Below are 22,782 nucleotides of genomic sequence, written 5' to 3'. Positions count from 1 at the left end.
ATTTCTATTCCATCTGCACAATTCCAAAGTGGCAAATAATGTATACATACAATAAAAAGAAATACACTGTCCTTTAAGTTTTTGTTAGAATTTACAGTATAAGAAATGTTTATACTTGGGAGTCACTCATCTCAAAAACACTTCCTGACCCACAAAATTAAAACTGACTGGTATGTTTACATAAAAGTCACAAGGCAGTTCAAGTATTTGTAGAAAATCCATCTGAAAAATCAACAAAACATAAGTAATTTACCACTTTTAAGCAGAACTTGGAAAGCTTTTTATGTTTTTAATTGCAAATTAAAAAGTGTACTTTATGCTAAAATAATCCAGAAAAACAAACAACCAACTCTCTCTACCTCCCCCATCTCCCCCCCAAAAAAACAAACAAAAAAACCCCACAAAACACCAAACCCAAACCAACAAACAAACACAAAACCCCAAAACAGCCCCACAGAAGACAGAAAATCATATCCTGGTGCAAGCATATACATTTCAGCAATAGTTTCTTCTAAGTAGCCTGCTGAATCAGGATTGAATAGTTTCTACCAGATGAGATAAAGACAACAACCTTGTTTCTGTATAGATTTTTTTTTTTTTTTACTATACATTTAAGCAAATGTTAGATCAAAATTGATTTACATTTTTGTGAAAGACATTTATTGAATATAAAAAACCCCCATTACATTCAGCCTTATTATAAATGATTACACACAAAGAAATTCGAAAAGTTTGTGAAGATTAATAGTCTAACTGGCTGAACATTTTCAGAATTCAGATCATTTATGAACCCTTATTTCTCACTGTACAATAATAAATTTCAAAAAAATACGTTTTGTCTTTCCAGCAATACTAGTCAGAGGGATTCCGTGCTCATGGCATTAATGGTAGTCCACACTTCGGCAACTATTACTTTCATGGTTTTAAGTGCAGGACTTCTCATACTAGCAACAAGGTGTATAGAGAACAGAACCCTAAACAAGAAATTATGCAGAGAGTTCACTTTGATCTGAAAAGCTGTGGGCCAAAGTTCAAGACTGCAGGCTTATAAGTACCATTGTCCATGTTGAGGCACCAAGAGTCAGGTTCAGAAGAGCCTTTCCATACAGAAGAGAGGTTAACCACACATGGCAGTGCTGCCCGATTTGGAAGCCCCGCTGTGGACTTCCACAGCTATTGAGCCTCCCAGCTACACATCCTGGACACTCACTTCTGAGATACTAGGCCATCAAGACGCTGAAGGAAAAGATTTTTTGCAAAGTGAACTTTAGAAATTTCCCTGTAGTCTTTGGAGTGATTTCATTTACTGTGTCAAACCATTGAAACAAATGTATCTGTAGTCTTTTGTACAAAGTTAAATGCTGAAAAGCTTAAGTATAAAACTACAGTTTCTGTACAAGGTAAGATGGGACAAAAATGGTAAAAGCTCAACTCATATTGTAGTTGCGTGAAAAATCTGCATACCACTTTTCCTTACAGCCTCACTGCTGAACACTGACATTTCATGTCATAAATCCTAAGATAACAAGATTTAAAAAATGATTTGCACAAAAGAAATTTGAAATAACTTTATATACACAACAGGAAGCCTTTTAAAAGTACAAAAATAACATCTATATGCCAATTAGTTACCATGCTTTGACAGTTCTCTCAGTGCCTACACATGCAAGACGGTAATCTAGATTTAGAATAATTCTGCATCTGTAGAATGTATCAGAATATAAAAGACATTAACGTGATGTAACTTTTGTTATTTTAAGAATGGATATGTATTAAAAATATAGTTATAACCAATACTGCAATATTCCAGTCTCTGCATGTATGTGTGCAGATAAGCAGATTTCATCTTACTTGATTTTAAAATATCCTGCAAGCTAGCAATCCACACACACAAAAAAAACCCTATGATGGTTCTAATGAATCTAGTTATACAAAGCAATTCAAAATGTACAAAAACTATAAAAAGGAATATTTATTGCCATGCATGAAACGTAAGTATGTTCAACTAAAAACTGCATCAAATGCAGGGTTGGGTTTTTTTTTTTTTTAAAAAAAAAAGATACACAAAGCAATTTACATAAACACTCTTAATCAGCAGAATCAGCTCTGACTAAATACCACAAGGGTAAGACACATTCCTTTTGCTGGTGCCTATCAGATCTTCAAATCCACGGGAACATAAAACCAGGAATCTTCACTTCCCACAGTCAGATCATGAAATCAACTGAAAAGAGACCTGTATTAGTTTTCTCCTTTCTCTCAATCCAAGTACATACAACCTCTCCTTTTGCATCAGACTATCAGAAAAATACATTCTGCTTTTGCTATCAGAAAAAACCCAAGAACATCCCCACAGCAGACAAATTGCTCTTACGCCTTTGCTGATAGTGGCATGTCTGCAGAGCACATAGACATAACTATTTCTAGATAGCTATATATCAACATCTGCAAATGAAGCCACAAGAGAAAGAAAAGTTTCTTTATTAACTCCACTAAGTGAAGCTTACTTCTCTGGTTCCATTTTAAGTTTTGAGGCAAGCAAGAGCAATGAACTTGAAAATTTTTTTACAAATTACCAACCACAGACTGAACAATAAACCCTTTGTCATGAGTACATTAGATCAGGCCTAATCTTCAGTGCAGCAAACTCAAAGGCAATATTATAACTGTGCTACCAGGACGTATACAGAGGAAAGCTGGATATCTTTATCCTCTTTTGCCTTTTCTCATTGCCAGAGCCTGCAGGTCTGGAGAGCTGCATGCAACTGCACACATTGTTACCAACAAATGTATGCGGCCAGTGCATGAACTATTGCGCACTTTGCAGCCAAGGCTGTACTTTAAAGCAAATGCATAGCTTTCAGAGAGTAGAGGTCATAAAAAATGATTATAGCTTTAATTTTAGTTCTGCTTACCAAAGAAATTCTTAAGAGTAGCAGTGGCATGCTGAGAAAATAGTCTGAAGTGGTTATTTTTGAAAGAGGGATACAAAGAAAGAAAAAAAAAAAAAGAGCCAGAGCTCAGGTTTATCAGAGCACTAAACTTCTAATACTATACAGGTTATTAAAACTAGTGTAACAGGATGCCATGCCACTTTTTGTAATAGGCTGAAAAAAAAGAAACAAAGAACCAAAACATCACAACCAAAACACCCACTCACGCGCAAAAAAACCCCACGAAACAAAACACAAAAGAACCCAGAATGCTTTCTACATGAGAAAGTCTTTACCTCTTTGACTGTTCCTTTAATGAAGTCTTTCCTGTCAGATAAATCATAACTAGGATACTTTTCATACACCTAAAAAAAAAAAAAAAAAAACAAAAAAAAACCAAAACCAAAAAAAAAAAAAAACCAAAACAAACCTCAGATTACTTTCATTGAATGTATTGTGTGAATAGAAGTAGCTTAAATGAAATTAGGGTAAAAACTGGTGTGGTACTTCTAGTATTACAACTGCCAAAATGCTCACTGTTAATTATCGAAAGTGATAAATTTATTTTCCTATCCTTACTTTTACCCCATAGATACTCAAATACATGTATATTTTTTATGTTTGGTCACTGACTAAACTGGTACTATATTTTTTTCACATCAACAAACTGGAAAGCCTAACTTGCTACGTCAGGCAAATAAAAATTCTGGAGAATTCGTCTTACATGCTCTCTAAGTAGTCAGATACCGCTGAATTAGTGTAGAAAATTAAACAAATAACAAATCTCAACACTTGCCTAGTTTTTGGTAACACGTAAAATTGTAATTCTTTCAAGTGACTAATAAAAATCAACATATTTGAGTGTTATTCTACAACTATGCTTTGGTTAACTGGGTAGGAGAAGACCCAACAAATAAAAAATAGATGCCAACACTGACAACCAATACAGAACTTTTTGTTTCACTAGATCAAATTTCAGACTTCTAGAACTACAATAAACATGACATAACATTTGTACAGAATATAATCAAAGTTTTCTCATAAGAACAACTTCTGGTTTAATTTTCTCAAGACAACTTCTTGGAAGTACCAGGAAAAAAAGCATGTCAGTTATCTGACTGTAGAAAATGTCAAGGTAACAACACTGTCTGTGTTTTGGTCACTTTTCCCCACCTTTCCCTTTTCTGGCCACATGGTCCCTTCCTGGCACCTGTCCTGACGATTAATGGATTCCTTGCTAAACTGATTCAACTCACAAACTCAGCTGAGAACTGTTTATTTTTTGCTGATAGATGGGAGTTGAATGGATTCATAAAGAGAACATATGAAGAATGAGAGCAAGATGAGCAGGAGAAATGTACAGAGAGAAGGACAGGAGCTCCTGCACCATCTCAACATCTCAATTTTTTCACTTTAATACATGGCTACACATAACTAATTTTTCTTTGGAGATTTCCCTTCTAATGTTTGGTATCAGTGTTGCATAAGTGTAGATTAAAGCTCTCCCTGTTATAGCTGCTAGCAAGTAAATAAATCTATACAATACTATTTCGTTTCTGAACCACTGTGCAGAGCACAAGCCTTCACTCCCAAACAATGATAAGTCAGTTCACAGACAACCCATTGCCTAAAAAGAGATTGCAAAATCATATTGGCTTACCTCCTTGCAAATTTGTTTCATTGTGACCTCCTCCAAGTTTGCATTAGCCAACAATTTCTTGATAGTTTCCTTAAGCTCTTCATCTGTGGGTGGTTTCTTCAGCTTTTTAATTAAAGGTTCATCATCTGAACTATCCTCAGACTCACTTTCTAAATATGAATAATAATTTGAATTGTAATAAAAGATTTTCAATTTCTCTGATTTCTTCTCCCAAAACAGAAGCCATTAAAACTTTCCCCAAACACCTAATATAGATGTTCTCCCTTAAAACAGACATCTTGCTAGACCATCCATTTAAAAACAAAGCTAATGTTATTGGTACTACATTTATTTATTAATCCACATCAGTGCTGATGAACTATCACCATACAAATCAACCTGTACTCTAGAAAGTATGGAGCAGATTAAACTAATCTATCAGACTAAAACAAGGTTTATTACAACAATTCTAAATTGAGGTAGTATGGCCTTAAAAAAAGTACTTATTTACTTTAAAAAGGAGTTTAGATTTTTTTTTTTCTCCAGCAGCACTAGGCAGTAGGATCTTGTAATTTTGCAATGCTGTATTACTGAACATGCTATCAGAAACACCATGGTAACAAATGAAGAGAATCATAAAGGAAATGAAGAGGCACAGGACACTTAATGATGTTTTCCAGCAGCAAAAAAAATCAGACTGAGTGACTCAAACATCCACTGAGTTCCTCTAATGCCAACAAAACTGAGAGCAGATGCCAAACAGCCTAGATAATGAGCTTATAGAAAGACCTACTTAACATTTTTATTTTTGTACTTTGAACATACACTCAAAACAGAAATGCAAGAGGAGTAAATAAGAACTTATGAATATATTACATAACATATATGCCAAACACATGTAATATATATATATATATATATATGTTGATGACAAAATGAAGCATACACACACCACGCACACAGCTACATTAGAAAGCCAGCAGCCAATCTGAAAATACACTGAGTTCAGCACAGGCCATTTACTCTGCTGAGAAATAAGGCTATGAAAGAAGTTGAGCATAATTCTATGTCCAAGAATTTAACCATTCCTTTTCTTAGTACACTGACAAGCAGGGTAACTAGTCTGAACTGACATCTGTGCTATAGCACACATATGCCCACACAGGCATTAAATGAAGTATGCCTCTATCATGTCATCTGCCTCTACCCAGGTGCTTTTCTGCAAAGCTGTTAAAAACAATCTACTGTCCCCACCTGCACTGCTGCAATCTTTTCACAGCTATTAAGGAACTCAATGTATGCATACCTTTTATGCATATTGTCAGATATGAGAAAACCAATAGCAAGAGGACACATGTAAAACCCGTATCTATGTTAATTAAAAAACCACATCAGGTCAGGCTGCTGAACAAAAGACATACACAGTGGGCTATATACAACTGGATGAATTATAAGATTCACGTGAAGTAACTATAGAGGCACCAAGAGAACTTCACTAACATTGTTCCAGCAGAAGGCAGAACTAGGCTAATATTTTCAGTTTATGTGCAAATAAATAGTATATATATATACACACAATATACATAGGTATATATTGTGTGTATGTGTATACACACAGAAAACAGAAATTACATAAAGTACACCCAAACCCATAACTTTTAAAAATTTCCGTTGCAAGGAAAGAAACATCAAGTAGCAAGCCAACAATTCACCAAATTCTATTTTCTTTCACAATTAGGTGCAAAAGCTTGCTTTGTAATAAACATCCCAGCTAAGCTAGAAGACAATCTACGATGAAACATTTAAAGCATTTACCTTTTCTAGAACTGTTCTGATTTTTTTTAGTAGTGCTGCTGTCTGCCTTCTTGACATTTGCACCCTTCACAGCCTTCTTGGTTTTGGAAGTAGTTTTTTTAGATTTTTCTCTTTTAGATGCTTTTCTAGGGGGCTATAAAGAAGAAAAACAGCAGATTGAAATGATGGTTTCAACTCAAACAATCCATATCCCTTTTCTGCAATGGAAATTGTAATTTCTTTCAATACTAACTAAATCTGCAAATCTAATTACTATATTTTACTAGCAATTTCTACCCTTATACCATAGGGGTATTACATCCACAACAAGTACTCCTACATTCTTTTAAATTTCACGTTATCTTTCTACATGGACTCTTATGCTCAAACAGCTAGAATCTTCTGATGAACTAGTAGTTTGGTTGTGCTACAACTTTCCATTCATAACTACTTACAGGTAGCTTATAAAATCATGTCAAAGATGTTCCTTTAAAAGGGACATAGTATGTTGCATTCAGGTACTTGTAGATCCTATAGCTCTCTAAGACTACACGTAGCTAATTATTTTTGCACTAGCTGAGAACTACATTAGCTAATCCATTATTTGGCCAGTGATCATGACTAGTAAACCCCAGCAATTATTGCATTATTAACCCCCCCAAATTATTGCATTATTAACATCAACAGAAGAAATTGGGAACAAATACATACAGTATACACATATCAGTGCACTGCATTTTTGGCACAAATCAAATGCTTGCTTAACACACAAAATCTTTAGATAGTGCTTCCAACAAGGCTGAAAGCTTTCCTCACAGAAATAAACACGGAACATTGACCAGGAATAAACCATACTTCAGGGAAAGAACATCACAAAACAGAGTAACTAACAGCAGTTACTAAGTTCATAATTCCAATTTATATTTTAAAATGGCAGTGGAGTCAACTGAGCAAACTCTCACATGTAAACAATTAAGATTAGTTCATACAACTTAACTGCTTCTCCCATTAGTACCTGGTGCAACTCATGAAACTAGGATTTAATAAACCAGATTATGTTTATTTATTGCTCTGTTATAGTTGCACTCGCTCTGCAGTGTTAAAGGAAGGATAAAGACTTTCACTGTTGAAATTCAGAAAATGCACTCAGGGATCATCTAATTTCTATTTACATGTTTGTAGTTTCTAACTTCTCAGCTTTTGAGTTTCTGCTAAAGCTCAACCACCAGCTAAAAAGTCAGAAGTTAAACCCAGCACTCACATTTCAGCTTCTTTATAAAATTATGCCCCCTCAGCAAACAAAAATATTTCAGATATCTTTTGCTTCCAGATAACGATTTTTTTGTTTGTCTGTGCTGTTTAAGGAAAGAGTTGCAACCAAGAGACATGCAACTCTGAGGACAATCTATTCCAGCCACTCCATGTCCAAGATTCCAATGGAGCTGGGGCAGCAAAGCAGATATGCTGTCTATATCCTTCCACCTGCAGTATCCTAAAGGGTCATAAACATAACTTTTTTTTTTTTTAATGCTGCAGTCTTAAAGCTGTACAAATGCAGATATTTTCCATTTCACTATTTCCTATATTCAAACTAATTTGACATCCTCATGTTTTTGTAATAATTAAGGTTTTACTTCATGCAAGTCAATTTCAGTTTCCAAAGACTTCAGTCTACTCCACTATTGCCTGGCAGTCATACTCAACTCCTACCTTCTGAAAGAAGGCAAAGAAGACCCGGATAAATCAATGGGGTTTACTTTTTTTGTTGCTGTTTGTTTGTTTGTGGGGGTTTTGTTTGTTTGCTTTTTAATAACTGAGTTCTTGAAAAATTTTCTAAAAGACAACTCCTGCCTCTGAAAGTGATATTCCTCTCCTCACAGTAGGAAGACTGTCTTGCTGAAAAGATGAACAAATATAAAATTAACTTTCAGTATTTCAGCCCTCTTTCAATTTGTCATTTGTGTGGAAATAAAAGGGCAAATTAAGAATTAAGTTTGTTTCATGGAGGCATGGGGAATTTCCTTAAACCACCTTTTAAAATTAAAATTAACACATCTAAAATAACAGTGACAAAATAAACTTCTAAAGTTAAATAAATTGGCCTTTCAACAAAAGATTTTTGTTACTATTTTCTACAGCTCAGAGTATTTACTTAACAGCCTGTCACACTTCCACTGCAACAGACAGAATGTAACCCAAGTAAATAATGGTCTAACATCACAGCCAAAGGTCCCATAGCTTACATAAAGGATTTCCCTGGACAGCAACAGTCAACTAATTGCTGTTTGTTGCAGAGCTCTGATGAAGGCTAAAAGGGCAGTCTCATCAAAATACAGGACAGGATGGAGACTGTAGGTCCTTTTATTTACTTATTTTTTTTTCCTCTAGGCTTCAGGCATATGGACAAATCAGTGTACACTTTGTACTCAAATAAGTTGTACACTCACACCGGCTCTCCATGTTTTGTGTCTATTCTGTGAATAAATACAGGGCTGAAAGGGAATCCACATAGAAAGGTATTTTGCATTTAAATACAAAGTTCACCTAATTTCTCTCCTACTATGCAAGGCTAAAAGAAGTTTCAAAGAAAATAGAGAAGAGCAGAAAATACAGTGAGATGAGAATAATCTGGAGATTGTAGGCTTCTTTGTAAGGCTGCTTACTATTTTGCTGACTTTATCTTTGCATTTCAGGACACAGAACCCTAAAAAAGAGATTAGGACATAAAACCCATGAAATAGTGAACCAAAATCCAAGACCAATGCAACCTGGTAGGCGATGGATCTCCACCAAATTCAAAGTTAAATCCTAGGTATCCAATCAAACCCTACACAGAAAAAAATGACAGACAGATATTGGGAATTTTTATGAAATTACAATAATCACAAGTTGATACAAGAAATGCAACCAATTCTGTTTGAAATCCTGGCTGCCCCAAAATGACACACAGCAAATGGTTTTCTAAGGTGCACATACACAGAGAAAAACCAGAACCTTTGCCTTTTATCTTATTGATTCTCTAATACAGTAGGAAATTATGAAAATCTTGTATAAATTGCAGATGCGTACCCTTTTCTTTGAAACCATTCATTCAGTTAAACATATATTATCCCCAACTCTGCATGTTTCAAGAATCACCAATTGATAACAACCACACAAGGACAAATTGTAGACAAATGTTTTTAGCCCTGTGCTGGAAAACAAACAAGTCTCATTACCTCATCTTCACTTTCTTTTTCTTCTGAAGAGTCATCCTTTTCCTTCTTTTCATCTTCTTCACTACTGGATTCATCTGACAAGATCTCTGGGCACTTGGTGCGTTTTGCTTTTCTTGTTGTTCCAGTGCTACTGCGTTCTTTTTTGCCACCTTTGCTTGGTGTTTTTTTGGACTTCGGCAATGGCTGAAAGGCAGGGGTATGTGTCATCCAAGCAGGAATACAAAAATGAATTTTAAAAAATATAAATTCCTTGAAATCACATAAAAGAACAACAAGCAAATATAGAGGTCTCTAAGCCTTGGTAACAAAACCCAGGACTATTTTATGTACTACACTTAAGCCATAACGTTTTGCAGTAAGCAGAAGTTCATTAGAGAGATGGAACTGAGTAAAATGAAAGTTCAGTTCTAAGCTAAACATCCCTTCCACTTTCCTAACCTAACGAATCTTCAAAGGTGGGAGATTAGGGAAGGGAAGCAAGAAAGGACAATCTACAAGGAACCTTTTACCTACCTGTGCCCACCCAACACATAAAAGCAAGTTTTCTTCTGGTAAGAAATTAGCTGACTATTCTTCCAAAGGCCTAAAGGCAGTAATTCCATCATGTCTTATGCAAAACCGCAGTTTGTTGTCACTCAGTATCAAGGTCGCTAAGGCAGAATGCAGACTCCTTGTTCACATCACTTACCAGTGTTTGCTAGAAATATATTTAATTTCTTGTGCAACGGTCTATTTAAGTACTGCTTTTAGATTAAAAACTAAAGGTGCAAGGAGATTAATAATAGAATTTCATAGTCTTGGCAGCTGAATCTAGTGCACTAGCATATACAGTTGAAGCAAGTTCTCCTAGCCTTGAAACAAATTCAATTTTGTGATGACCAAATGGGATGACATACACTTGTCAACTTGTAGCACAACCAGGTAACATCTGACAGCTTGTTCTCCTACACTTTCATGCTTTATTTCCTGGCTTTGACACTTTTATTTTTCTTGCCTATTTATTATGCATATTCCCCTCCATTCATGCACGAAATAGAAACTACTTATGGTATTTGGGTATGGATTATCCCTAATTAGTTTTAGGTGTTGACCACATTTTTGTGCATTAACAGTGTATAACGTGCGCACTTACATGTAAGCACACAGTTTCTAAATCCTTAGCCCATTATGGATGCCTGCAGTAGAACTACTCTCAAGAAGCCATTGCTACTTCAGTAAGTTAGAACAGTAATTGTATCACCACTGGTAACAAGCAAACAATAAGGAAAAGACACAACTGCATTTTTCATCAGAACAGAGCTATAAAAGTAAGCATAAAAACCTGCCTCTCACCTTGCCTGAAGATTTTGGGTGCATTAAGAAGTTTAAGATCCTGGTTACCAGCTCACTATTAACTCCTGATCTTTCCAAGTCGAGAACTTCACAGATACTTTTCAACATTGCATTTCTAAATCTAGAAAGAAAAAAAGAAAAAAAGATTCAGCATCATATCCTAAACAGTTGTCCAACACTTGACTGCTAGAAACTGCTAACTGGTTTGTGTTTGCAACCTGACAACAGACATGAATATACTAGCTTGTTTCCAGTCTTCACTATAGTTAAGAACCACCACCGTATTACATAAAGCAAATTTTTTAAAAAAATCCCAAATCCACATGTCTGTAAAGTAGGATATATTTTAAAAAGTTACAGAGACTTAGGAAAGAAAATCTTCCCTGGAATCTCTCCTAATCTACCACACTAGAAAGAATCAGTTTTGGAAAACAAATCCAATGGGTACAAGACTTGAACTCTCAGGGGTTCTCCCTTTATTTTCTCTGTTTCCTTACCCTTTTATGGAAGCACTTCTTATGAAGACAGAAGATTAAGAGAAATTCTGACATCCATCCCCTTTACTGCAAAAGGATCTTGAACCAATTGTCCCGCTTTATCATTTATACTACCAGTATTGAAAAAAAGTGGAAAGAATGTGTCAAGAATGTGTCACCTTCCTTCAAATGCTTATGCTTTCTTCACTCATTTTGTAAAATGCTGCCTGAAAAGTGGATTTCATTGTCTGGCCACTTTTCACAAGTATCATAGCTACTTCTGGTAATCAAAAGAAACTTACTTTTCATTGTTTATTTAAAAAGTCAGTGCAACTGTTTCCTGGTAGCCTACAACTTCTCTAAAGTAGCATTTAATTTCAGACTGTCCCTTTAAACTCTCAGACTTTTAAGTGGGCAGAACAACTTTGTTCTCTCATGTTTTAAGGCATGGGAACAGGAAATCTTAACTGGTTTGGTGCACCTCCCTGCCTCAAAGCATAATTAATCCATCATTCTTGCAACAATTAAGTCAAATCTTTCAATCACTTTTCTAAACAAGGTTACAAAAAAAATTTGTGCTATCTTAACATGAAGAAAGCCTTCCTGTTTAGCTTTTGGAGATACAAGTATTCAGTGTATTCTAGCAGAATCAAAAGTCAGTTAAAAAAAAAAAAGCACATTTGAAAAGACAATACTTCATAGAGTTAAAACCACTTAACTTGTTAACAGATTTTAAAAGTGCATAACCTCCAAGTTTCTGTTTCAGACCTTCAAGAGCTGGTATACTGAATTTAGAATTTTATGGTTCTATTGCGGCTTTAACTAAAATTCCCTATGACTTGTGTTACATGTGGCATTTGTCCTTGTATTTTAACTTAAGATAGAACTAATACATACAAAGAATAAACATCAACTCCCAAATCCTTTCGTATTTTTAATGCTTTGAAGATATATCTGCAAGTAACAGCAAATATAATGTACTAAGTACTAAATTGCCATTCAAGTGTGGAATAAACAAGTGCACACAAGTTTTGAGTTGGTAACTTCGATAGCAAGTAGTTTTGACTTACAAAATCCAAGAATCTAATCCACACAGCAACCTCAACCCTTTCTTTTTAGTTTACAGCCTGAACAGTATGATTCTGCAAAATAAATTTTGTCCTTTGCTCATCTTGTTCAATGCTATTAAAACATGATGACATGCAAGGGCACAGTGTGGGCAGAAATCAACCATGTAGTCAGAATAAATTAAAGACCAGCAGCGTTTCATCCATAACTGTCCACAGTACCTGAACTTACCACAGTAACACAAAAACACAGGGCTCAGCTCCTTGATACAAGAGTAACATTGCAACCACTTTTCAGAATATTTGCTGAAGACTGAAGGGTAACAAAACTTAACCTAGCAGTTCTTTCATATGGTAAACATGAAAGAAAAAAAAAAGTGCAAAAATACTTTATTTTGTGACCTTTTGCAGATAAGGAAACATTATACAATTAAACCTGTGGGAAACAGTCAAAATCCCCATCTTGAGACAGTTGGTCTTGTAGAGTCACATGTATTTGACAAACTCTATTCCTAGAAAACTGCGTATTTGAGGAAGGAAGACTTGCAAATTCCAAATTCTGGAAGCCTCCCCACTATCAACAAACTGATACTAAAAAATGTATTTATAATCACTTGTGTGGAAGTTATTAGTTCTTTTATTTGTTGCAACTATCTGTGCAAATATGCAAGGGTATCTTTAAACCCTTTCAGTCAAAACCAAGTTGCAGCAGCTTCTCCTGTTAATAGAGAAGCTGCTTATGTAGGGAGACAGTAAAAAAAGGAATAAAAAAAGACAGAAAGGAAAAAAAAAAAATTTGTTAGACTAATTGCTCCAGCAATTGTAGGAATAAGACTGTATGTTTAATATACAATAAGCAGAAATGGCTTTGATTCTGAAAAAGGTATGTTTTGAGGCAAAGAAGGATGCAAGTTTGCACCATGAATAGAGCACAATGTATTCACAACACCATGCTTGCCCCAGGGAAATAACATTTTCCTTTCACTTAGCAGAAGAATCTGCTAGTTAGCATGCAATAGTTCAAGCCAGGACTGCAGGAATTGTGAATAAAATAGTCACAATTTAACTATTTTTAATACATTTCAAATTGTCTTAAGGACATCAGTATGTTTGATCAAAATGAGCTCAGAAACAGACCACAGAGCTCTAGGCAACAGTCACTCATCTTAAAAGCTTAAATTTAATCTGAAGTAAAATTTTGAAAATAAAAAGGAATGTATAGCATGAGTCAATCTATGCTAAGTAGCAACAGAGTTCATTACTTTTTTAACATTTCTTCCTTCTTTTTGTATTGGTCACTTCCTTTTTCAAATGGGAATCCGCTGAACTGACCCACATTCTTCTTTAGGGAAGCAACCTAGGACAGAACGCACAGATTACTTTCCACTGCAAGTAGTTTAAAAGATTTCATCCAATTACCTTTGTTAACTTTTCATACAAGAAAAATCTATTCTAGCACCTAGCTTTCTGTTGACAGTAAGTTATGTACCCTTTAAGTTACAGCCTGGATTATGCCTTATCAATCTCATGACAGCCAAACTACAACAATTAAGTTCTTGTGATCTTGCTACTTTTAATAACTTACCAAATAAAATCACCTGCCATTTCAAGCTTGCTTAGAACATACTGCATGGTTACTTACAGCTTTGCACTACTATGATCATATAAAGCTTGTTGCATGTTTTGTACGATGTAATTTGTTATAGAACAGTACATTTTATTTTTACTATAATCTGCTTTAGCAGATTTACTTTGTTTGCTTTTCTACATAGGACCATGACACTACTTCTGAACTTTTCCTTTAGTGTGACCAATTTTTGCATGTATATACCACACAATTTGCAAATCCTACTGTTACACCTGCAGTCTGAACAGGCTGAACTTTCATTGCAACAGCCCTCATAACGGGAAAATTTCTCCCATCAAGATCCCAAATACATTAAGTTGTTTGTTTTCACTGCATCTCCTTTTACAAACAAAAAAAAAAAAAAAAAAGAAAAAGAAAAAAGGTTAAAAAATATCCCCAAATCTTTTCTTCTTCTGAGATCTTTCTAATACTATCAAGAATAATTTGAACTCACTTTCAATAGTTCTACAAATTTTGTTCCTGGTGTTTCTCCATCAGTTTATAATTTTACCAAAGCTAAGCTCCTTTTCCAAAGGTAATTATCTTTGTCCAGCACCTAAAGAAAATTGGCAGATGGTATTGGTATGTTTTATCAAAAATGTTAATTAAGATCCAAAGCACACACACAATGTGCATACAAGACAACATCTGATCTTGACTGTATTCAACACCATTCTGAGCTCTCAAAAATTCTGATTCAATATAGTTTTGGATGAAACCATACTGATAAATTTCTAAACTGAATGTATTTTGAAGCAAATAAATATATCTTATCTTTGGACTCAAACCACTGCAATGCTGCAGCAACCTAGCTGGACTCTCCAACAGGTCTATGTCCAAAAGGCTAAATATTGGAGAGCAGAATAAATGTGGGGTGGAACTGCAACCAAATAAGCAGTGTGGGAGGGAAGGGTGAGAGCTGTGTTTCAATAGCAGTTTTGTCTAATTAGTATGACTTAGGAGTGTTAAATGTCAACTTACAGTTGTATCATTATTATGCAATTATGCAATTGCAAATAGCAATGTGTTTATTTGTTGATTAGATTATTTATTAATTATCTTAACATTCAATAATAACAGTATCATTCAGTTGTTAAGTTTCTTAGTAGTGTGTCACACAATCAATACACAATACAGTCTCTTGAATCATTTATGTTTCAGATCTGCAATCTAAAATGGGAAAAATGGAGTCTGAAATAATGGTATCTCAGTACCTCCATCTAAAGATGGTAGAAAAGTGTTACTGGTTTCATGAAGCATAAATCGACGCAGTTTGATGACTTCCACAGTAAAGCTAGTTAAATCAGAAAACGACATGTTTCTGTCATGGTATTTTTCCTATCAAACAATTACATTATACTGCAGAATAATCCAAAAGTTTGCAAAACTGTACACACCAAGTCAGAAATTATCTAGTCTGGTTTATTGCTACACTGAATAAATAGCATTATTTACAGAAGTGGGTTTTAACTAATATATACTGTTCTTCTTCTGAATACTTGAGGCAACAGATCTTCCTCTGCCATTTAAACAAGCACTGCATTTGCAGCAGTGGTCTGACAGCTAGCATGCATCTGTACCAGTACTATTCAGTTCCTGGTTTCTGTGCTTGCTGTTCAAGTTTCCAAAATACAAAGAGATCAAAGCCAAATTCCTATAAATATTGTAAGCATACTGAAACAGTAAAAAATTAATCTGCCTTAATTTCTCTACACCCATTTTATTTCTCTTAGCAAGGAAAATGGGTCATATTTACTCTGAAATTTAAAGGGTAATCACTGATACATAAAAGGCTCCAAGAAAGACTTGCTATTTTGTTTTCTCCAAGTTTCATCGCTAAATACAAAAGCAAACATGCCAGCTTTTAGCTAATATTTTAATTGTCCTAGGTAAATGTGACAAAATACACTATCAATATTTTATATATCTAATGTAGTTTTACCTTCTACTGCTTTGTGCAAACTATACGAGAAAATGACTAGGTAAGTAGCAATGTGTTAAAACCCACTCACAGGTTTCAAACATGAAAGAAAGTACCAAGAAAAAGCTATGTTGAAGAAAATAATTACATGGAGTATTTTGACTGTAATCTGCATGTCAGCAGCTTTTGGCATGTGAACCATAGATTATTTCCAACTCATTCTCATAAGGTAAACCAGCCCTCCGCCCACTAAAAAAAAAAAAAAATCAATTTTGGGGAAAAAAAAAAAAAAAAAAAATATATATATATATATCTATGTTCAAGTAGACTTACAATTCAGTACACATTTCCATAGGCTATTTATAGAAAGAGTTGTTTAGAAGAGTTAGAAAAACTACAAGCTTGCTCAACTGGTCCTGCAATATTTGTTTTCCAATTAGTTTGTAATAAATGACACTTAAGTATACCCATACGTGCAAATGTAAAAACCTATACTACAAACATTTTCACTATGGATGAGAACTAATAGATATACAAGATTGATTTTAAGTTCTTACAGTGCCTGGCCTGTTGTAGAGGAGTTTATGCAGATTCCTAAGTTCATCGGTCTTCTTTTTACTCAGAAAGAACTGTATCCTTTCAATTTCACATAGTTTTTGTCCTTTTCCTGAAACAGTTAAAATCAATTACGTAATTCACCACATTCATGTTTACCTATGTGTTTATAACTTCAAATATCTACTGTTTTTTAAAAAGGCAAAAAGTTATTTCAGAATAGCATCAGACGTTATAACAGGTCAAACATTAAGCAGGCCTTTTCCTATCAATTAGGCATCCTGACAGTCTCTTTATCTTCCTTACTTTATATTACATAGATCAGGATACAAGGACCTGGCATTTATTTTTTTCTAGCTGCGCCTGCCTTGGTTCGTGGCAGCTAGGTACTGAAGATCCTTAAAATTATATAGCTTTTCTGGTTTAAATGGATGTTACAGAATAAAAAGAGGGTTTTCACATAATTATAATAGCTTTACTGTATTAAAATGGATCATGACTCTTAAGTTAGGTCTCATCTAAAACAAACAAATCTGATCTTTTAAGAGGTTTTATTATCATTCCCAACACAGAATTCTTATGTGAGTGGACAAGCTTACCTGGTGTAATTGTAAAAGGTTCCTTTTGCAATGAGGACACTTGCATGGTCAGTCGGTCTACCTTCTTTTTCTCCCTTTTTCCTTCAACAATGAGACTCTTTTCTGCAAAAGACAGATTCCACTACATGAGCAGATTCAACTGTAATGACAGGCAATACAACACCATATCTTTCAAACGGCAAACCAAGAATGGATAGTGATATAACAACATACTACAAAACTTTCGAACCTTTATTCAGTGGGATTCTGTGGAACATCCAACTTAAGCTTTAAGACAAGACTTGGCATTTCATAAAGGGAACTTGACCCCAAGATGGAGATTGCAGCACTATGTCTTTTTAGAATCACATCCCTTCTCTCTCTTCACTGCCTTTCTGAGGTACAGAACTGACACTGTTTGCATAGTGTCCTTCTGGGATGCTCCAGCCTCTATACACACAGCTCTACTTCAGCTCTCTCAGGGAGAATATTAATACTTCTACCAGATGTGTAAAAGGAGAGTCCAGCATGGCTGTAGACATTTCTCACTGCTGCACTGGAGGACACACCTGTATCAGCAGGAGAGGCAGAAGCAAAAGCACAGTGGGACTGTACAACATCTCACAGGGCTACGCAGTGCAGCATGCTGCAGGGAACAATACAAGTATCACAAATAATACAAAAATTCTACTCCCAGTAATTCTGGCACTACTTAGTAATGAATACATTTAGATTGTTTTATGTGTACATTGCATATCACTAATTTAATGATGCCATGTCAGGAAAAAAACTCAAAGCTTCACCTAAACATTTCATTCTAAAATACTTGACTTCAAATCAAACTATTCTTAGCACAAAACTGGCTTTAAAATCTGAAAGCAGCTTCAAAATCTGTATGAACATAATCAAAACCGGACATGTATCTGATGAAAATAGAGTAGAACATACTTGTGTGTACACAGGAAACAGTTGTTTCTAAAAATATAATCCTAATTATTCTAGTTTCCCAAAGAGCATAACCTCTTTTCTTTCTACCTTTCCTAAAGACAAACTTCAAACTCTTTCAAGGATCCAAGATTACGTGTGATTTAGTTTTCACTGTGCCATACTGCAGCTCTGTTTCCCTGGATGCTTTCAGTTGCAAAACAAGTGCCTAGAGATTTCACAATGGAAATTAACATTTTTGCATAGAAGTTCCTTCATCACATATTTAATTCCTTGACTACCCTCTTCAATTACATGCCACAACACAAAAACCTACCTTGCTTGCTCATCCTATATCACCATGATTTTTATTGAAAAAATTAGTCAAACAAAATACCACCCCCCCATATAATTGAATTTTGGTACCCACTAAATTAATTCACAGTAGTTAAGCAAAGACATCTGTATTGTTTCCAAAGCTACTGCACAGACTTTTCAAGTTTCTCTTTTTTTGAAAACATGGATCACTTCAGAATGTTATTGGCAAAAAGGTTTGTATTTTTCTTTCGATATGCATTTTTGTACAAATAATTTGATAAAGGATGCTCCCTCTTATAATCATCTAGTAGTTTATACAACAAAAACAAACCCTAGTGTACAAATCCAGGATGCTGGCAATTCCTTTGATCTTTTTTAAAGAACACCAGTATTGTTGTTTCCAGTGTTGCCTGTTATTGTCTACTGGAAATTGATTTATGACCCTTGAAATAGATGTACCATGGAATCTCCTAAACAGTAATTATACAATTAACCAAGACAACAGGTGACTGCATTCAGTAAATTTGTGTTTGTTTTTTTTTTTTTTAAAAAAAAGGACAACTTATGTAGTGGAAAAACATGTACCCTTTTCTTCCTCCTCCTCTTCCTCTTCTTCTTCATCCTCATCACTTTCCCCAGCTTTGTTTTCTGTTTCAGGTTGCTTCTCATCTGCTTTTTCAGATGACATTGTATCTTCTTTTGATGAAACAACAGAAGACATGGTGTATGGTTCTGTAAAAAGCAGTCAGAGAAGCCATAATCAATACAGCATTATATGTGAAAAATAGAGGAATCTTACTTTAAAAAAAATCATCTTGTATGGAAAAAGTAATGTCATAGTGCTCATATTGCAATTGTTCATATTCTTTAAGACACTAAAGTATTCTGCATACACACAATACATAAATTTTTTCAGGAGGAGTTGCCATCCCTAGCCTGTTTAAAACTAGCCTGTTTAAAAACAGTTTAAACGGTTGTCAATGCTTTCCACATACAAATCTTCAGGCTCACTTTGTGAAGCATTCAGAAACAGCCACTTAAAGCTGATGCTGTTATCTATTAAGAACTGTGATGTTTTAAGATATGACAATTTTAGTGCACTATATATAAACCAAATAGTTATTTCTGATCACAGGTAACTATGCGTAGAAGTTTGCTAATAACTTAGACAAGCTACATATTTAGGCGGAAAATAGGAATGGAAAAATATAAGTTATTAGTAATTTGGGAAAAATTAGCACTACCTTCAGAATTCAATAGCTGTGACATCTTAGAGCTTGGGAATGCTTTTTGTTTTTAAACTGCAGATCTGCTACAAAAAGAATAAACACCTCATACTTAGCGTATCTAAGAGGTGTCTTTTCTTAGCATTTGAAGTGGCTTAAACATTAAAATTAAAATATACTGCCTCGGTGAGTATCATTTCCCTGCTGACAGAGAATGTCTATCTAACAAAGGAAGATAACCATACCTGTTCAGTTTATAAAAATTCTGGTTATCAAAATCTTTCACTCTTTACAGATCTGGAACAAAATACAGCACCAGTTGTATAAGCCCTTGTGGAAAAAATACCATATGATATTGATATTAAAGCCAATATTATCTGCCAGAGGTCAGACTCAATAAACAACAACGAAATCAACTGCTTATATGCAACATTAGCAGGTGCCAGAAAAGAGAAGCACTCCAAGTGACGGAAAACGTGAGTTTAGTCAGAGCAAAAAGAAATTTTACTACTCTTTGCTAAGTCACTGGGAAAAAAAAATATCCGTCAGGGTATTACATGACATAAGACAAAAAAAGTAATTCGACATTTTCATGACATTACTCTCTGAATTTTACTTGTCCGCACAAGTGTAAAAACAATAAAGCTAATATATGTTGTTTTTCCCTCCCCTTCCAATAGGAGCAGGAGGGAAGTAGGAAAGTAAAATATTCTTTTGCATTTTAGCAAACAAGCCGGTGAGGACGACTCGCTTAAGGAAAAAGGTACCGGAATCCACCTTCCAGAAGACTTAAGTCGAGATTATTTTGGGAGGGTAGAGGGTATCTCGCAAGTCGCAGGGATCCTTGTGCGCAACAGCCCCTCCCACCCTCGCCCAGCACTCCTCAGACACGGACTCGCCACCTGTCCCCTTCTCGACTTGCGAGCGGGCGGCCGGGGAGAGCGATGCTGACGGGCAGCACCAAGGAGCAGGGCAGCAGGGGCAGTGGCGAGCGCCAACCTCCTCCCCGAACCGGCGGGCAGCGGGACCGTTCCGCCCCGCTCCCGCCGCAGGGCAGGACAGCGCGCCCAGGGAACACCGACCTCAGGCGGCAAACACAGCCCGCCGCCCCGCCGAGGCCCGGCAGGGAGGCGGCCCCCGTGGGCCGCTGACAAGTGGCTCGGGCACACGGCGACCCCCCAGCGGGAGAGGAGCCCGGCGGCGCAGCGGCCCCGTTTCATTCTCCCCCCGCCCCGCGCCTCACTGGGCCGGCCTGGCCGCGGTGAGGAGGGCCGGGGGAAGGCGGAAGCGCCCTCTCCGGCGCCGTTACGGCCATGGCGGCAAGACCCACCTCAGCCTGAGCCCCGGCTTCTGGCTCCTTCCTCGGATATGCCTGCGGCAGCAGCGACAGCGGGAGACGACAGTTACCGGAGGAGGGAGAGGGTGTGGGGAGGGGGCGGGGCCGGGCGCCCCGGCGCACAGCGACACACACACACACCCCCCCGAGGCGCGGGCTCCGCGGCCGGTCACACTCGCTCTTGTCTCCCGGAATCAACAAGGTTTTCAAAATGGCGGGTTCTCGGACGGGGAGAAGGAAGCGGGAAGTCGGCGTCCAATCAGCGTCCCGCAGCACGGCCGGCGCGGTGAGGCGGCGGCAGGGGAGGGGAGGGTGAGCGCGCGCGCGCGCGCTAAGGGAGGGCTTGTTGTGGCGGGTGTGGGGAACGTGTGCCCGCTCTGCGGTGACGTCAGGCGGCGCGCCTCCGGTGGGGGCGTTATGTCCGTTGGAGAGGAGAGTGGGGGTGCGTGAGCGGCCGCTCCGCTGCCGTTACTGTCGCCGTGGATACTGGTTCAAAGCGCCCTTTCCCTCCCGTGCGCTGTTGCAGTCGTGCCTCTTGGTTCCCGTGCCGGATGGGCTTGGCGGCTCTTGTTTACTGTAACAGCCGCGTCTCCCTCCGGCTGCGGGTGCCGGAGAAGCGTAGGGCGGCGGGCGCGGTGCTGCCAACGGAAGAAAACGGCGGTTGGAGTGGGAGTCGGGGCTGAAGAGCGGAGGTCTCCTTAGCCCTGTAAAATGTCGGTGTCACAGGCGGCCCCCGAAATAACACGAACCCAATTCCCCTGCCCAGGTTGTTGCCTGACAGAATTTAAGACGTAATTCGCAAACCAGAGAGGAGGCCTGGCTGGACATCAACGTGCATTCAGCAGGAGTCAGGAGCGCTCAGAAAATATGTTGGGGAAGAAAGTAGCCTGAACTAGCCAGTGACCGGCTCAAAGCCACATTGTACTGACTAGCTTTTTGGCTGGTGTGAGTAGCTGTACGTAAGCAGCTCTTACTTTGGGAGGGACCATGTAAAGGGGTAAGAAGAGAGAGGAAATGAGAGAAATGTCACACTGACGTGAACTGTTAATCTTGGGCAGGTGTAAAGCGTAGTAATGTAGAACTGGTAATGAAACTAGGAAGTGTAATACAAATATTATAAAATAATAGAATCTGGAATAGGAAAATACTTGGGAAATACTACAATTCATGTATAGCGTACAAAAGGAAAGTCCAGGCAATATAGATTAATCACCCCCCCAATTTAGGCATCAGAGATGCAAATTCATATCTTTAAAGCTAATGCAGTCACAGATGGTGGTGGTCTTAAAAGGGGAAATGTAAATTATTTACCAACAAGCCTGAAGTTAACTTACAAAAAGGAGACAAAAATATCTCATCATTAAGCCATGGGCTATACAAATGGCACCAAACAGATGTTTGAAGACAACAGACTACTTCATATAAGATAAGTAGGTTTGGATTAGTTCAGAATCATGACAGAAGACATCCAAAAGCTGTGCTTCAGGTTGTGATGATAAAGTAGACAGTCATTTTCTAAAAAGGGGCATGTTTACCCAACAGAGATGACTTACCTAATTACCTATGTTCAAGTCCTACAGATATCACATTAGAACTGCATCTTAAGGAGAAATAGAAGATAATGGCTTAATTGATCCTTTTAGTGAACATTTGTCACTTTAGTAGCAGGCAGACTCTTACAGAGTGAAACCACTGTTGCAGGAACTGATGTACTCAGTGTAGGTAAATTGCATTTTGTCACAGGTTTCTTCTGGCAGAACTCTGACAGCTATGAAAACTAACTTTATTGGTTGTTGCACCTCCAGGACAAGACCAAGACAATGTGGATTAAAAAGACT

The 22,782-nt window shown here is 37.1% G+C and overlaps 1 protein-coding gene across 2 annotated transcripts; it reads right to left on the bottom strand.

The window, feature by feature from the left end:
* Window positions 1-575: 575 nt before the first annotated feature.
* On the bottom strand, window positions 576-21,200 carry DEK (DEK proto-oncogene). Of its 2 annotated transcripts, XM_065055210.1 has the most exons (12): window positions 20,939-21,188; window positions 19,854-19,905; window positions 18,968-19,114; window positions 17,162-17,263; window positions 16,565-16,674; window positions 13,722-13,816; window positions 10,917-11,037; window positions 9,585-9,767; window positions 6,388-6,520; window positions 4,594-4,742; window positions 3,230-3,298; window positions 576-2,224 (listed from the first exon to the last, which is right to left on the bottom strand). In XM_065055210.1, the coding sequence occupies exons 3-12, from the start codon at window positions 19,101-19,103 to the stop codon at window positions 2,213-2,215; spliced, it is 1,110 nt and encodes a 369-aa protein (XP_064911282.1). In that variant the 5' UTR covers window positions 19,104-19,114; window positions 19,854-19,905; window positions 20,939-21,188; the 3' UTR covers window positions 576-2,212. The 2 variants fall into 2 exon arrangements, with proteins under 2 accessions (XP_064911282.1, XP_005506075.1); XM_005506018.4 differs by lacking the exon at window positions 19,854-19,905 and having other exon boundaries at window positions 20,939-21,200.
* Window positions 21,201-22,782: the final 1,582 nt, after the last annotated feature.

The sequence above is a fragment of the Columba livia genome, chromosome 2, assembly GCF_036013475.1.
Source record: "Columba livia isolate bColLiv1 breed racing homer chromosome 2, bColLiv1.pat.W.v2, whole genome shotgun sequence".
In the NCBI taxonomy this organism is placed as follows: Eukaryota; Metazoa; Chordata; class Aves; order Columbiformes; family Columbidae; genus Columba; species Columba livia.
The sequence above is the reverse complement of the archived record's forward strand: the minus strand, read 5'-3'. Positions and strand labels throughout refer to the sequence as shown.